Source organism: Hylobates moloch, unplaced genomic scaffold, assembly GCF_009828535.3.
Source record: "Hylobates moloch isolate HMO894 unplaced genomic scaffold, HMol_V3 SCAFFOLD_10, whole genome shotgun sequence".
NCBI classification, from domain to species: domain Eukaryota; kingdom Metazoa; phylum Chordata; class Mammalia; order Primates; family Hylobatidae; genus Hylobates; species Hylobates moloch.
Genome location: NW_026652285.1, coordinates 29,581,917 through 29,599,215, shown reverse-complemented (window position 1 = coordinate 29,599,215; position 17,299 = coordinate 29,581,917). Strand labels below are relative to the sequence as shown.

Below are 17,299 nucleotides of genomic sequence, written 5' to 3'. Positions count from 1 at the left end.
CTGTAATACCAGCGATTTGGGAGGCTGAGACAGGAGAATCGCTAGAACCTGGGAGGCGGAGGTTGCAGTGAGCCGAGATCACGCCACTTTCCTCCAGCCTGAGTGACAGAGTAAGACTGCGTCTCAAAAACAAACAAACAAAAACAAATAAGGAAACTGGGCTCAGAGAGATGAAGGTACACAGGTGATGGGCAGATAGGGACAAAGAAAAGAACCTAACCCTTTGGACTCCCCAAGCCATTCTAATATTTGTTTTTGTAAGTTAGTAGCTTCTGCAAGTTAGTAGATCAGAACTCAACTAGTTTCCTATCTTTCCTGATAACCTCTCCGACCCACCCATGATTTAGCTAACATGTGATTCGGTCAACGAAGCACCCTGGTCCTCAGGTTCAGTGTGAGACTTAATGAAATTGGCGTGAATTTTTTTTTTTTTTTTTTTTTTAAGTCGGAGTCTCGCTCTGTTGCCCAGCTTCTCAATCTCAGCTCACTTCAACCTCTGCCTCCGGGGTTCAAGCGATTCTCCCACCTCAGCCTCCTGAGTAGCTGAGATTACAGGCGCCTGCCACCATGCCCAGCTAATTTTTGTATTTTTAGTAGAGACGGGGTTTCACCATATTGGCCAGGCTGGTCTGGAACTCCTGACCTTAGGTGATCCGCCCAAAGTGCTTGGATAACAGGCATGAGCCACCGCGCCCGGCTGGCATGAATTTTTTCTTCTGTCCCTAGTTCATCTTCAGGTCACTGTCTGATTTTATTAGTTCTCAAATTTAAATCACTATGCATGCTCAGCTCTTCTAGTTATTTCTCTTCTTTCCTCATGTTGGGGAAAAAAAACCCGATTTATTCTAATTGTGAGAAATGAAAGCGAACAAATCCTATCATTCCCTATTGTCTTGTGCAAATATGAAGAGAGACATGAGAGTCGGGTAAATAAAAGCATCAGGGAATCCATTCGGCAGAATATTTCTCCTCTCAGGGTGCTTGCAGTTAGGTATTCTGAGATTCCAGTGGAGAAATGGTATGGTGGAAACATCGAGGTTCAACAAGGCTCAATTTAGGGCATATTTTATTCAGATTCTACCATATATATTGTCTAAAATGAAACAACGCTGGGGAATGAAAAGGTTGGCGAAGATACAAGTTGCCTTTATTAAATAAAGACAAATATTTAATAAAAATAATGTATAAAAATAATCACAATTCACTTTCTTTTTTTTTTTTTTTTTTTGAGACGGAGTCTCGCTATGTCACCCAGGCTGGAGTGCAGTGGCGCGATCTCCGCTCACTGCAAGCTCTGCCTCCCGGGTTCACGCTATTCTCCTGCCTCAGCCTCTCCGAGTAGCCGGGACTACAGGCGTCCGCCACCACGCCCGGCTAAATTTTTTTGTATTTTTAGTAGAGACGGGGTTGATCTCCTGACCTCGTGATCCGCCCGCCTCGGCCTCCCAAAGTGCTGGGATTACAAGCGTGAGCCACCGCGCCCGGCCACACAATTCACTTTCAAATCTGAAGAAAATACTGAGTTTTCCAGGCTACACATAAATAAAACTGCTAACGATGACAATTCCAGCAACTAGGAAAACAAGTACGCCTACAAAGAAAAGTGAGAAAATTCATGGAGAATTTGAACTCAGAACCAACTCCTCGGAGCTGATGTTTTTTGGGGGAAGCCAGGGAACGTGCCGGGCGCTCTCACCGGCAAGACCATGTTTAAGAGAGTCTGGAAGCACATAGCAAAATGGACATTCGAGGGCGAACAGCAGCTGGCAAAGGGATAAGTGATCCGAAGCATTAAAGCCCTTGAGACAAATTCCGCGCGAACGGCCAGGGGGGATGAGACTCGCAGGCGCAGCCCTCGAGGCACCGGCGGACTGACACGCACGTTGGAAACAGAGTCACCCGTCGCAGCCCGGCAGCTCCAGCCAAAATGGCGCCGCCGCTCTGCACCCCCCGCGCACCCCTGGCGGCCGCCGAGCCCGCGCGCGCGCCCTGTAGAGCGAGGACGCCGGGGACGCGGCCAGGGACGCGCGCGTCCTTACGGCGGTTGCACGCCTGCGCGAGGGCGGGCGGCGGGGGCGCGCGCGCGGCGGAGGCGGGCTTTGCCGAGTGCAGAGCTGCAGCCGGCGAGCCGGACGTGTCCGCGAAGATGGCGGGCCGGGTGAGTGCTGGTCGGGGAGCCCAGGCTCGAGGCAGGGGCGCCGGGCTCGCGGGCACTCCGGGGTCCAGGCGGCCCCAGGGGAGTGGGAGTTAATCCCAGCAATGGGGCGCGAGGCCAGAGCGGGACTTGAGGGTAGCAGGGGAGCGGTGGCAGGGGATTAGCCCTCCTCAACAACTCCACCCCCCTCGAGGGGAGATGACCCCTCGTTACCCGCGTCTGCTGCGCCTTCCGTCATCCTCCCTTCTCATCCCTTGGGGCTTTTTCCCTCGTCCTCCACACAGCCGCAGGGTCGCGGTCGCCGAAGCCCTCTCTGACGGGCTCTGGGGGTCTTTCCGCACCTCCTTGCGAGGGCTTATTAGGGGGCGCCGGAGTAACTGCCGGGAACACGTTTGCTGCATTCGGGGCGAGGGGTGTAGGAAGGATCATCAGGAACCCATGTCTGGCTCTTCACAAATTAAAGGTCGTTGGGAAAGAGGAGGGGGTGCCAATGACTTTTAGTGTTAAAGCCCGGCCATCTGGGGTACCTGTCAACTGTCGGGTCAGGCAGGAATTGGCTTTAGCTTGGAGTGAGGATGGATTTGGGGTGTCACGTTTTGTTTTTATGGATGACAGTCGCTTCGAATGCAGCAGGATATGCTGTAGTTTCAGGGTTTTAAATTTACTTCCTCCTTTAGCCTTTAGGATCGCTGGGTAGGATGGGTTTGGCGAGGAGAGAGAGCGAGCTGGTTGAGTGCTGTATTGCAGTCTGCCTTGAGCTAAAAGCTCTCAAGGGATGAGTCCTGCCCAGAGATTACACTGGTCATAAACCTGAGGACATTAACTGCGTCATTGGGGGCGAAAGATGTGATTGATCTATTTATACCAGAATTTTTGAATAAGTTTGCATAGATTTATGCATATATGCAAATACCCTATCTAAAGGGACTTGTAGGACATGAGATTCTAGAGTCAGAAGGGATCTTAAAGGTCATTTACTTTGGCTTCTTTCTCTTCCTTTTCCCCATGGCCTCTCCTTTTAAGGCTAGTCCTTCTGCCAGTACTTCAGACCCTATCTGTATATTCACCTGCTCCTTCTTAACATAATCAAGCTTCTTTATCTTAAACCCTTCCCCCACCCCCACAGCTATCACCTTTTCCCTTCCCACTTTACAGCAGGAAATTTTATAGAGTTGTCTATATTTATTGTCTTCCATTTGCTTACCACCTACTCACCCCTCAAGCTACTGCAGTCTGATTTCTGCCCCATCATCCTACTGAAAACTGTCCCTCAACTTAATTGATACTTTTCAGTCCTTACATTATTTGATGTCTCAGCAGCGTTTGACGTTGTTGACCATGGCTTCTTTGACTGACAGCACTCTTCACATGTGTTCTGGAATGCCTCGCTCCTGGTTTGACTCAGACCTCTCTTTTGCGGACTCACCCTCCTCTACTTTGTTATTCATTGCTGGTATTCCTCAAAGGCCTACTTCTCACTCTCAATTTTCCGCTCGGGCAATTTCTTCTAAGCCTATAGCTACAACTGTCTATATGCCAGTGATTCTTAATATTTTACCCCCAGTCCAGACCTGCTCTTTAAGTTTCAGGTTAATATGTCCAACTGCTTATTTAAAATCAAGGCCCCTGAAACTCAGCTTTTTCAACTCCGAACCCAGGATCTTAGCCCACCTAACTTGTGTAGATGCTCCTCGACTTAATGATGGGGCTACCTTCCGATAAACCCATTGTAAGCTGAAAGTATCAGAAGTTGAAAATGCATTTAATACACCCGATCTACCGAATATCATAGCTTAGCCTAGCCTGCCTTCCTTACACATGCACAGAACACTTACATTAGCCTACAGTTGGGCAAAATCATTTAACAAACCTATATTATAAAATGTTGAATACCTTATGTCATTTATTACTGTGCTGATAGTGAAAAACAGAATGGTTGTGTAGGTCTTCAAAGTACAGTTTCTGCTGAATGCCTATCACCTTTGCACTATTGTAAAGTTGAAAAATGTTAAGTCAAACCATTGTAATTCAGGGACCATCTGTACCTATCCAGTGAGATAGGAATATCTCACTGAATGATACCGTCATCCACCCAGTTATATAGGCTGGGAATCTGAGGGAGGGAGAGGGTGGGTAACCTTTTATATCTCTCCTCTGCCGTATCCATGTCTTCTGCCCTATCCCCCGGTAAAATTTGTCAGAGTTCTGCTTCTACCCCCCAAAAGGTATTTAATTACGGCCAAAGACTCTGTTTTGGGGGAATGGTTGCTTTAGACTAGTTCCAAGTCACCCACTGGACTAGCTGGGTTGGTCACATGGGTTCTGTCATTTTAACCTAAAAATCTCCAGTCTGTCCACCTTTCCACATCTTCATTTTTACCTCCTTTTCCCAAACTACCATCATTTCTGGTCTGGACTACTGCAGGAAGTTTCCAAGTATTTTTTTGTTTGTTTGTTTGTTTGAGACAGTTTCGCTCTTGTTACCCAGGCTGGAGTGCAATGGCGTGATCCCAGCTCACTGCAACTTCCACCTCCCAGGTTCAAGCCATTTTCCTGCCTCAGCCTCCTGAGTAACTGGGATTACAGGCGCCCGCCACCACACCTGGCTAATTTTTGTATTTTTAGTAGAGACGGGGTTTTATCATGTTGGCCAGGCTGGTCTCGAACTCCTGACCTCAGGTGATCCACGTGCCTTGGCCTCCCAAAGTGCTGAGATTCGTGCCCGGCCTCCCAAGTAGTCTTCTTAGAGCGTATGGCCCACCTCCAATTCATTCTTGACATTGATTGTTCCTTCCCGTGCCTATTACTACTTAAACCCCTCCTCAACAGCATCCCATTACTTTTGGGAGAAAACCAAATCCTTAATGAGGCCTTCAAGACTCTTTGTGGTTCTGCTCCTGCTTCTTTCCACTCACTCTCTTACTCTGTGTGCTCAGGTTATATGGTAAATGAGCCTTTCAATTCCTTGAACCTGTAGTTTCTCTTACCACAAGGTCTTTGCAAGTGGTGTTTCTTTGTAACGTTCTTTCCCCCAACCATTTACCTCCTACTCAGACATCACTTAGCTACTCAAGGGAGGCCTACTCTGACCCCACATTGTAAGTCAGGATCCTTTGTTATATAGTCTTGAAGAACTGTATTCCTGTCCTTAGAGATTTATCTTTTTGTTACTTTGAGTGTGTGTTATTTGCTTCTACCACCTCACCTCAGTGAAAAGCAGAGAACATATAAGTTATTTACTCATTATCAACTGCGCTTTGTGTACCTTGTGGGACTTAGGTACTCAATACATTTTTGTTGAAAATGAATCAGTCTCTGAACACTCTGGTGATAGATGGTATACTACCCTAAAGCTTGCCTGTAATGTCATACAGCTATGTTAGGTCTTTGTTATCTGGAGTTCTACGTAACTTTTATACGTAGTTACTATTTCTGCTGTTTCAAGCGATAGGGAACTAAACACAATTCTTTTTCCATGTGATAGCTACTCAAGCTACTCATTTACTTGAATACAGGTTACATATCTCCTCAGATTTTCAATTTTGCAAGTTAGACATCCCCCAATTCCTAGCATATTTCATATTCCAAATGCTTAATCATTTAGGCTACCTTCCTCTGGAAGTAACCTAATGTTACTGTTTTGTCAACCTTTCTTCTAAAATGTGCCCAGAGTGGAACACAGTGATCAGAGAAGAATGGATCAGCTCCCTAGCTCCATTCTAGGTTTAGAGCAGTTTTGTTGAACCTAAATCAAGACCTTATCCTTTTATAATTCATTTTTTTAGGTCAGTGCATGTCTGCTATTTGTTGAGGTAATCTGGATTCTTAGTTCTTTCATGTTAGGAAACATAATAGCTGTCTCTTCCAGTTTGGTTAGATCTGTAGGTTTAATCATGACTTCTGTTTCTACGTTTGAGTTATTGGTAAAGGATAGAATAAGACAGGGTCAGAAATAACCCTTGAGCATGCTGCCAGTGACATGCCTCTAGACTGATACCCATTAATACACTTGGGCACTGTTGCTTAAATAGAGATGTATCTCATTTAATCCCAACAGAACAACCTGCAAGGTAGGTAGTATTGTCTTTGTTTTTTGCACAGAGAAAGAGAGAGAGAGATTTAGTAACTTGCCAAGTTCACATAGCCAGCAAGAAGCAGGGTCAAGATTTGAACTCAGATCAGCCTGGTACTGTTACCTAGTTCACCAACTTAGTTGTAAGAGTGTAATGAAGACTAGGTTTACCTCGCCTAGAACTTTTTGGACATAATGATGTTCAGAAACTATCTTCTACCTTTTGGAAAATCTGGAAAACTTTGGCCCATCTGATTGTCTATCATTTCTTCTGATAGCCTTTATTTTCTAGTAACTACTGAGTGATGTTTAGCAAAAATAGTTCACCTTGTTGCAATACTTTTATTTGTGCATATTTATGGAGTACATGAAATTTTTTTTACATGTGTATAATGTGTAGTGATCAAGTCAGGGTACATGAGTCCAATATATTGAGTATAGTCATCTACTCAGCTGTCAAACATTGAATTTATTCCTCCTATCACTGGATCTTTTTTTTTTTTTTTGAGACGGAGTCTTGCTCCGTCACCCAGGCTGGAGTGCAGTGGTGTTATCTTGGCTCACTGCAACCTCTGCCTCCCGGGTTCAAGTGATTCTCCTGCCTCAGCCTCCTGAGTAGCTAGGATTACAGGCGTGTGCCACCATGCCCATCTAATTTTTGTATTTTTATTAGAGACGGGGTTTCACCACGTTGGTCAGGATGGTCTCGGACTCCTGACCTGGTGATCCGCCCGCCTCGGCCTCCCAAAGTGCTGAGATTACAGGTATGAGCCACCGTGACTGACCTCATTGGATCTTTTTACCTTTTAACCCACTTCTCTTCAGCCTTTCTCTCCCTTACTCGCCCTTCCCAGTCTCTGTCATCTATTTTTCCACTCCCTCCCTCCATGTGTTCAACTTTTGTAGCTCCTACATATATGTGAAAGCATGTAATATTTGTCTTTTTGTGCCTGGCTTATTTCACTTAAGAGAATGACCTCCAGTTCCATCCACATTGCTGCAAATGATATGATTTCATTCTTTTTATGGCTGAGTAGTATTCCATTGTGTACATGTACAACATCTTCTTTATCCATTCATCTGTAGATGGACACTTAGGTGGTTGATTCCATATTTTTGCTATTGTGATAGTACTGCAATAAACATGCAAGTGCAGCTATCCCTTTGATACATTGATTTCTTTTCCTTTGTGTAGATACCCAGTAGTGGGATTGCTGAATGGAAGGTAATTCTATTTTTAGCTTTGAGAAATCTCCATACAGTGTTCCTTAGTGGTTGTACTAGTTTACATTCCCACCGACAGTCTATGTGAGAGTTTCCTTTTCTCTGCATCCTTACTAACATCGGTTATTTTTTGTCTTTTTAATAATAGCCATTCTGACTGGGTAAAATGATATCTCATTGTGGTTTTGATTTGCATTTCTCTGATAGTGGTGTGGAATATTTTTTCATGTACCCATTGGCCATTGTATATCTTGTTTTTTAATGGGATTATTTGTTATTTTCGTTTTGAGTTGTTTGAGTTCCTTGTACATTCTGGCTATCAGTCCCCTGCTAGATGAATACTTGGCAAATATTTTCTCCCATTCAACAGGTTGTCTCTTCATTCTGTTGATTATTCTTTTGCTGTGCAGAAGCTTTTTAGTTTGCTTAAGTCCCATTTGTTTAGTTTTATGTTGCCTGTGCTTTTGATGTCTTAATCATAAATTCTTTGCTTACACCAATGTCTAGGAGTGTTTTCCCTAGACTTTCTTGTAGTATTTTTATAGTTTTGGGTCTTAAAATCTTCAATCCATTTTGAGTTGATTTTTGTGTATGGTGAGAGATGGGGGTCCAGTTTCACACTACTGCATGAAGTTATGCAATTTTCTCAGCATCATTTATTGAAGATGGTGTCCTTTCCTTTGTGTGAGTTCTTGTCAGTGTTGTTGAAGATCATTTGTCTATAATTATGTGGTTTTATTTCTGGATTCTCTATTCTGTTCCATTGGTCTACGTGTCTATTTTTATACCAATACCATGCTGTTTTGGTTACTATAGCCTTGTAATATATTTTGAAGTCAGGTAATGTGATGTCTGCAGCTTTGTTCTTTTTGCTCAGGTTTGGTTTGGTTGTTTGGGCTTTTTTCTTTTTCCTTTTGTGGTCCCATATGAATGACATTGGTATTTTGATAGGGATTTCATTGAATCTGTAGATTGCTTTGGCAATATGGTCATTCCCTTTTAATGATATTAATTCTTTCCACAAGCATAGGATGCTTTTTGATTTATTTTCTTTCATTGGCGTTTTGTAGTTTTCCTTGTAGAGATCTTTCACCTCCTTAGTTAAATGTATTCCTAGGTTTTTGTTTGTTTTTGGTAGCTATTGTAAATGGGATTGCCTTCTTAATTTCTTTCTTGGCTAGATCATTATTGGTGTATAGAAATGCTACTGATTTGAAGGTTTTCTAAACCTACAGATATATAATCAGCAAAGAGACAGTTTGACTTTCTCTTGTCCAGTTTGGATGCCTTTCATTTCTTTCTCTTGTCTGATTGTTCTGGCTAGGATTTCCAGTACTGTGGTGAGTAGGAGTGGTGAAAATGGACATCCCTGCCTCATTCCAGCTTTTAGAAGAAAGATCTCACCTCTCCTCATTCAGTATGATGTTAGCTCTGGGTTTGTTGTATATAGACTTTATTATTTTGAAATGTATTCCTTCTATGCCTGATTTGTTGAGAGTTTTTTTTTAATCATGAAGGGATGTTGAATTTTATCAAATGTTTTTGTTGTTGTTGTTGCAATACTCTTTTTTTTGAGACAGAGTCTTGTTTTTTGCCCAGGCTGTAGTGCAGTGGCATGATCTTGGCTCACTGCAACCTCCACCCACTGAGTTTAAGCAATTCTCCTGCCTCAGCGTCCCTAGTAGCTGGGATTACGGGCCTGTGCTACCACACCTAGCTAATTTTTCTATTTTTAGTAGAGGCAGGGTTTTGCTATGTTGGCCAGGCTGGTCTTGAACTCCTGACCTCAAGTGATTTGCGTGCCTTGGCCTCCCAAAGTGCTGGGATTACAGGCGTGAGGCACTGAGCCCGGCTGTTGCGATACTCTTAATGGGTTTTATATTTCCTTTTTGTGGGGGACAGTTAATTTTGAATTCTCACTACTTTTGATATTCTGACATCATCTTGTAAGTGGAATTTATATTCACTATGTAATTGAAGTTTTTTCCAGTGAGGCACCATATATAGTATATCTGGGAAATTGGCTGAAGAATAAAATGTGTGATGTTATTCAGTGTACAGTTTCTAGGTCATCAGAAGATACCACTACCTTCCCACTACTGGAAAAGAAAAAAAGAAAAGTTTTCCACAGTGCCTGAACTGTTTTGTATGCTTATCTTTTAAAATTGCCAGAAATCTCACTTACTGGAGATTCAGCAGTCCCTTTCTGAAAATATACATACTTTAATGCAAATAAAGCCAGTGGATCTCTTTCTTCATAAGTCCTTAAACCTAGTCGAGGTCATCTGTTTTGCAGAGATGGGAGTAAGATAATGTGAAATAGGAACCAATGAGAGAGAACTTGCTTAGGAGTTGAAAGGGGTATAGAAAGATGTTAGAGGTAAAATTTATCGAATCTAGTGTTTTGACTAGGGCAGGCCAGAATATTCAGTATCAGTATCAATATCAGAAGCTTTTGTAGCCTTTGTTTAGAAACCTAGTCATTTATAACATTTTGTGGGTGAATGACATCATTACCAAATAAACTTTCAGATGAAACCTTGGAACTCAAGCTGTAAATTGGGGATAGCTCATGTGCAGTACTACAAATCAAAACAAATACTATGAAGTGTTTGGTAGTCCATTTCCTAAATGAAAGTTTGTCTAAAGTCTATCAACTTTCTGCAGTCTCACATGCAGTAGTTATTGGTTTTGTGTATCGCTTTAGTGGATATTTTCAAAACTATCTTCAAATGCAGTGAATTTTAGGAAACAAAACAATTCTTTAAAGCATCATTAGATAGCTTCTTCTTTCTGAAACCCAGAGGAATTTATGTATAGGATGACTCTTTTTTCAAGTAGTTAAGGTGCAAAAGTATAAGGTAAAGTATATTATCTTACCATTGAAAATTCTGGAAGTGGCAGAAGAGCGAACCCTTGCAAATACCTGCGTTGGGCAATACACTAAGCCCTTGCTGTAATGCTTTTTAAAGCATCTATACTCTGGCTGTGGTATTTTAGTGAAAATCTCTCAGTGAGATACTCTTTCATATTTTAGTACTGATACCCTTAATATTGCTCTGAGAGCTACCTTATACTGACTTCAGTTTCCTAATGATTTAAACTTCTAATTTCCAACTTATTTTTTTAATAGTGAAAACTAAATATTCCTTGTGTAGATGTAACCATTTCTGGAAGCCCTAAGTATTTTTGAATGAGTATAATTCATGCACATTTTAAGAGATTTCAAGCATGACAAAAAGTACAGTGAATAACATATGTCCATGTGATTACCACTGAGGTTTAAGAAATGTTAACAGATGATATCTGCTTCAGATATTTATCTTTTTAAAAATAGAACATTACAGCCGGGCGTGGTGGCTCACGCCTGTAATCCCAGCACTTTGGGAGGCTGAGGCTGGTGGATCACCTGAGGTCGGGAGTTTGAGACCAGCCTGGCTGACATGGAGAAACCCCGTCTCTACTAAAAATACAAAATTAGCTGGGCGTGGTGGCGCATACCTGTAATCCCAGCTACTCTGTAGTATTCTGTTTTGTGAATATACCACAGTTATCTATTTTCTTATTAGAGGACAATTTAGGCAGTTCCAATTTTATTTTTCCCGGAATGTACATTATTTTAGTCAAGTGCCATTGCCACATTAACGATATTTTGGTTAGTGATGGACTGCAGATAGGAAGGTGATCCCATAAGATTATAATACCATATATTTACTCTACCTTTCTATATTTACATATGTTTAGATACACAATTACCATTATGTTACAGTTGCTTACAGCATTTGGTGCTGTAACATGCTTTACGGTTTGTAGCCTAGGAGCAATAGGCTATACCATATAGGTTTGTGTAAGTACGCTCTATAATATTCATATAATGATGAAATCACCTAGTGACACATTTCTCAGAATGTATCCCCATCATTAAGAAACACATGAGTGTATATGTCTCCATGCATATATGTGTAAGAGTTAGCATGTATGTCCAGAGGTAGAATTGCTGGGCGATAAGTCATACTCATCTTTACCTACTTATGCCAGTTTATACTCTCACTAGCAGTATATGAGTACCTGTTATTTATATCCTCTCCAACACTTAATATTGCTGACATTTTAACTTTTACAATATAATAGGTATAAAACTATTGTTTAAATTTGCATGTTGTCCTCATTACTAGTGAGATTAAGCATTTTTCATATTGATCATTGGGATTTCCCCTTCTGTGAATTACTTTTGTATATTTGCTCATTTTTTCTGTTGGGCTTTGTATTTTTTTAATTGATTTGTAGAATTTTTCGTTTTTTTGGGGGTAGGGTAGGCTTTGGATTCTAATCCTTGTAAATAGCTTCTCTCAGACAGTGATGGTCTTTTCATGTTGTTTATAGAGTGTTGGGTTTAAATTTTGTAGTTATAATTACCCATTTTTTTTTACCTTGGTGATTTGTGTGTTTATGTGTTTTCCCGGAAATCTTTCCCCATCCTGAAGTCATTTTCTTATAAAAGTTTTAAAATTTTGCCTTGCACATTTTGGTGATTGATCAGGAATTTATTTTTGTGTTTGGTGTGAATTATGAACTAATTTTATCTTTTCCATATGTATAACCAGTTGTCTCAATATAATTTATTGAGTCCATTTTTTTCCTTTACTGATTTGCAGTTCTCTGTATTATATCCAGTTCCCATATATGTGTGGGTCTGAGTGTCGACTCTATTCTGTTTCATAATTCTTTTTGTCCATATGTGCATCAATAACACTGTTTTAATTGCTGTAGCTTTAAAATTATTCTTGTTATTTCATAGGGCACCCATTCATTACCTTTCTTAATTTGGCATTTCTTGGCTCTTTTCCATATGAATTGTGGGAACAACTTAATCCCCACTCCTTTAAAAAAAAAATAAAGACACTTTGGCCTGGCATGGTGGCTCACACCTGTAATCCCAGCACTTTAGGAGGCTGAGACGGGCGGATCACTTGAAGCCAGGAGTTCAAGGCCAGCCTGGACAACATGGCGAAACCCCATCTCTACCAAAAATTAGCGGGCGTGGTGGCACACGCCTATAATCCCAGCTACTTGGGAGGCTGAGGCATGAGAATCAGCTTGAACCCAAGAGGTGGAGGTTGCAGTGAGTTGAGATCGTGCCACTGCACTCCAGCCTGGGCAACAGAGCGAGACTGTTTTTTTGTTTGTTTGTTTTAAAGACACTTTTAACCTACCGCTACTGATTTTTGACCTACATTTTTCCTGTTGTATTTTATAAGAGCAGACACAAAGAGCACTTCAATAAAATTCAGCTCAATAACTTTAGGAACCTGATCTTTTCTTTGACTTTAAGCTGAAAGTGTTAATTTCTCACAACTTGTGCTCTATAGATTTGAAACCAAATGAATTAGCATCAGCTGTTTATGAGTAATGCAGGGTATTTTGGTCTTTTGCTAAATTCAGAAAGAAATGCTAAAGTGCTGATGGATTTGTACTAGCCATATAGATCTTTGGTGGAGGAGGAAATGGGAAAATTATTAATTTCAGGTAAGAAATAAGTTAGTCATTTTTGAAATGCAAGATTCATTTCTTTTTAAAATCACCACATGATAAAGACTTTAAGGTCTGCATTGGTGGGTTTTTAAAAAAATTGTAAAGTGTTTTTAGTGTTATGTGCTGATAAACATTTTTGTAGTTGGTTTGACAAGCAATGAAACTAGCAATTATCACTAATTCTGAGTCTTCCAATGAACCTCTGTGTCAAATTTTTAAATTTAATTATCCTGTTTGTCTCCTAGAGAATAATACTGATACAATTTTGTGAGATGATAGCAGACAGTTCCCATTGCTGAGAGTAGAGCCTGGTGTGGGGGTATTATGATTCTTGAATGATTGAACAAGACATTTGTTTCTGAACATCTTAGTAAATTATCACTTCTGACAATGTCTGTAGTTTGAATTTTGATATTCTCTGCCAAGTTATTGAATACTGTAAATAATGTTGTTTATTCTATTATTTAAATCATTAGTATGATAGATCTAGCTTTAAACAGCTGCTGCACTCCAGTCCTTTTTCTTCACCTGCAGATATTGAGTCTGATAACTGTTTTGTATACATAGCCTTTCAGTAAATCTACTTATCAGTCATCAAATTAACTTAATTATAAGTTAAATGATGAGATGGACCAAAAGTGTTATTGAAATCTCATTTCCACACATTTCTTCTCTTCTTTTGTAGAAGGTAATGAAATGAACCTGTCAGTGTTCCTGTTTTTATGAAGTTTATTTCTCTTAGTACAGTGATTCTGTTAGTGGGTTCTGCAGACCAGCAAATTAGCATTATCTGAGAACTTGTTAGAAAAGCAAATTCTCAGTTCCCACTTCAGGTTGACTAATTTAGAAACCCTGGGGTAGGGCTTAGCATTCTCTTTCAATAAATTCTCCAGGTGATTCTGATGTATGTTAAAGTTGAGAAGCATTCACTTAGTATTTTGAGCTCTCCAATTTAGTTCCTTATAAATTGTTGAAGATAATTTTTCCAGATTTCTTTCCAAATGTGTACTCAACCTTGTTATTGGTAGGTTTCAAGGTTATTGTCTTCTTCCCATTAATACCTTTATCTATATCCAATTTTCAAACTTTTAAGAAAGCATAGCTATTTTGCTGCAGTATGGTGAATTAGGTACCCTGAAAGACCTTCTCAAATAAACAATTTAAAATTCTAGATAATTTTTTTTTTGGAGGAAGGACAGAATCTTGCTCCGTCACACAGGCCAGAGTACAGTAGTGTGAACAAGGCTGACTGCAACCTTGACCTGTTGGGCTCAAGCGATCCTCCCATCTCAGCCTCCCGAGTAGTTAGGGCCACGGGTGCACACCACCATGTCCAGCAAATTTTTTTATTTTTTGTGGAGATGGGGTCTTGCCATGTTGCACAGACTGGTCTCGAACTCCTGGGTTCAAGCAGTTCTTCCACCTGGGCCTCTCAAAGTGCTGGGATTACAGGTGTGAGCGACTGTGCCTGGCAGATGAAATATTTTTTAAGTAAAAACCCTATGTGCATGGAGATAGCTGGCTGAAAAGTAAGGAATAATCAGGCCAAAAACTATGTGAAGGTGAAAACCCAGAGGTATAAGCCAAGTACTTCTGCCTTGAGGACATTATTTGCAAATGACATTACTTGGAAAACCTAGTTAACTTGTGCTTGTGCCTCAAGAAGCTCAGAGAACAGAAGATAAAAGTTGGTAGTCTTCTGGTAGAACATCCCACCTCTCCTGGTAAAGATGGTACCCCAAGGGGCTATACATCATAATAAATGAGAACTAGTAATAAACTTACCTTGTCTAAGGATCGGAAAGGAAAATTTCCTGCCTCAAACTTTGGTGGTGATGGGAAGGGTACAGAAATTCCCTGAGAAGTTTTACCCACAAGCTGACCTTCATGCAGGTTTGAATCCTGATTTTATATTACCTGGATGGTGTGAAAATCTTAAGCTGGTAATTAAATATAAAAGTGGTACAAGAGTGATGATGCCTTAAAATGCCTAAGAATGCCTAAAAAGCAGCAAATACAAAGCTTCTTGGGAGAACCCATCTTGATCTTAGGATTTAGAAAATTCCTAAACATAAAGCTGTAAGAAATATGAACTCACATTCACAAAATGCAGAAAGAAATAAGATGCAATGAATGAGAGCAAGCAGAAACAATAAAGAGCAGAATCAGAACCTGCAAAGAGTTCACATATTGGAGTTAGCAGACACATTATAAGTACATGTATTTAATATGCTTATAGAAAAAAAGAAATTTAAAATAGGAATGAGGAGCAAGTATACAAAAATGACCAGTGTACAAATTTAAGAACAGATTAGACACAGCTAAAGAAAGATTTAGTAAAGTAGATCTGAAAAAATTGCAGTATAGAGGCAAGAAAATGAAAAGTAATAAAAGATTTAAGAGAATACAGAGGGTAGAATAAGAAGGTTCAGTCTAGTCAGAATTCCAGGGGCAGGGGAGCAGGGGCATGGAAAAGAATGAGGCAAAGGCAGTATTTGAAGAGATAATGACAGAGAACTGATGAAAAACAACCTACAAATTTAGGAAGCTAAAGAATCCCAGAAAGGATAAAAAGAAAAGAAATTCACACCTAAACATTTTTTAAAGAAACTACATGATACCATAGAGAGGTCTTAAAAGCTGACAGAGGCCGGGCGCGGTGGCTCACACCTGTAATCCCAGCACTTTGGGAGGCCGAGGCAGGCGGATCACCTGAGGTCAGGAGTTCAAGACCAGCCTCAACATGGAGAAACCCCGTCTCTACTAAAAATACAAAATTAGCCAGGCATGGTGGTGCATGCCTGTAATCCCAGCTACTCGGGAGGCTAAGGCAGGAGAATTGCTTGAACCTGGGAGGTGGAGGTTGCAGTGAGCCGAGATCGCGCCATTGTGATGCACCCCGGCGGGGAAAAAAAAAAAAAAACCCCTCCTAAAAAAAAAAAAAAAAAAAGCTGTCAGAGAAAAAAGATATTACCTTCAACAGGTATTTGGCTGTCAGCTATTTTCCTGAAAGCCATAAGACAGGGAGTAATATTTTCCATATGCTTAGAGAAAATAATTGTCAACCAAGAATTGTATATCTTGTGAAGAACGGGGGCAAAATTAGACACTTTAAAACAGACAAACACTGAATGTTGTAACCATCAAACCTTCCCTACTAGTGGAAATTCGGATCAATTTCCTGAAGGCTAAAAAAAAAAAGTGACCACTGATGTAAAGTCTGAGATTTAAGAAGGATTGAAGAGTAAAGAATAATGGTAAATCTGTGGATATATTGAAATAAATATTGGCTTTATAAAATGATGTATGTGGAGATTTTAAAAATAGAACTAAATAGGCCGGGTGTGGTGGCTCACGTTTGTAATCCCAGCACTTTGGGAGGCCGAGGCGGGCAGATCACCTGAGGTCATGAGTTTGAGATCAGTCTGACCAACATGGAGAAACTCCGTCTCTACTAAAAATGCAAAAAAAAAACAAAAATTAGCCAGGTGTGGTGGCGCATGCCTGTAATCCCAGCTACTCAGGAAGCTGAGGCAGGAGAATGGCTTGAACCCGGGAAGCAGAGGTTGCAGTGAGCCGAGATCACGCCATTGCACTCCAGCCTGGGCAACAAGAGCAAAACTCCGTCTCAAAAAAAAAGAACTAAATATATGATAACCACAACGTCTAAATCAAAAGAGTGGTTAAAGTATTTTATGATCTTTATACTGTTGAAGAGAAAGGTAAAGCTATTCAATTAACTTTAGATTTTGATAGGTATGTGTATTAGTATTTTCAGAGTAACTACTAAAATAATAGAAATATTAGTAATAATTTATAGCAGAAAAACAATTTTTAAAAGGCAAGGAAGAAGTGAAAAACATAGAAAAGGTCAGATAAAGAGGAAACAAAAATAAAACATAGAAATCAAATAAAATATATGATAGACTAAATGCTTCATTCAGTCAAAGAATGTCAGATTGGATTATTTAAAAGCAAGCAGGCCGGGTGCAGTGGCTCACGCCTGTAATCCGAGTGCTTTGAGAGGCTGAGACGGGTGGATCACTTGAGATCAGGAGTTCGAGACCAGCCTGGCCAACACGGCCAGCTGGCCATGGCCAGCTAATACAAAAATTAGCTGGGTGTGGTGGTGCACACCTGTAATCCCAGGTACTTGGGAAGTTGAGGCAGGAGAATCACTTGAACCCAAGGAGGCGGAGATTGCTGTAAGCCAAGATCATGCTACTGTACTCCAGCCTGGGCAACAGAGTGAGACTCTGTCTCAAAAAAATAAATAAATAAAAGCAAGCAAACAAACTTACTGAAACAACACAAAA

General features: G+C 40.7%; 1 protein-coding gene across 2 annotated transcripts in view; it reads left to right on the top strand.

Moving 5' to 3' along the window:
• Window positions 1-2,039: 2,039 nt before the first annotated feature.
• The window catches only part of NSF (N-ethylmaleimide sensitive factor, vesicle fusing ATPase), a 166,303-nt gene continuing 151,043 nt past the window's right edge, over window positions 2,040-17,299 (top strand). The window contains exon 1 of one of the 2 annotated variants that reach the window (XM_032163943.2): window positions 2,040-2,158. In XM_032163943.2, coding sequence (XP_032019834.1) covers window positions 2,147-2,158 — 12 coding nt within the window. In that variant the 5' untranslated portion in view covers window positions 2,040-2,146. The remainder of the gene's footprint in view (window positions 2,159-17,299) is intronic. The other variant, XM_032163941.2, reaches the window with a different exon arrangement.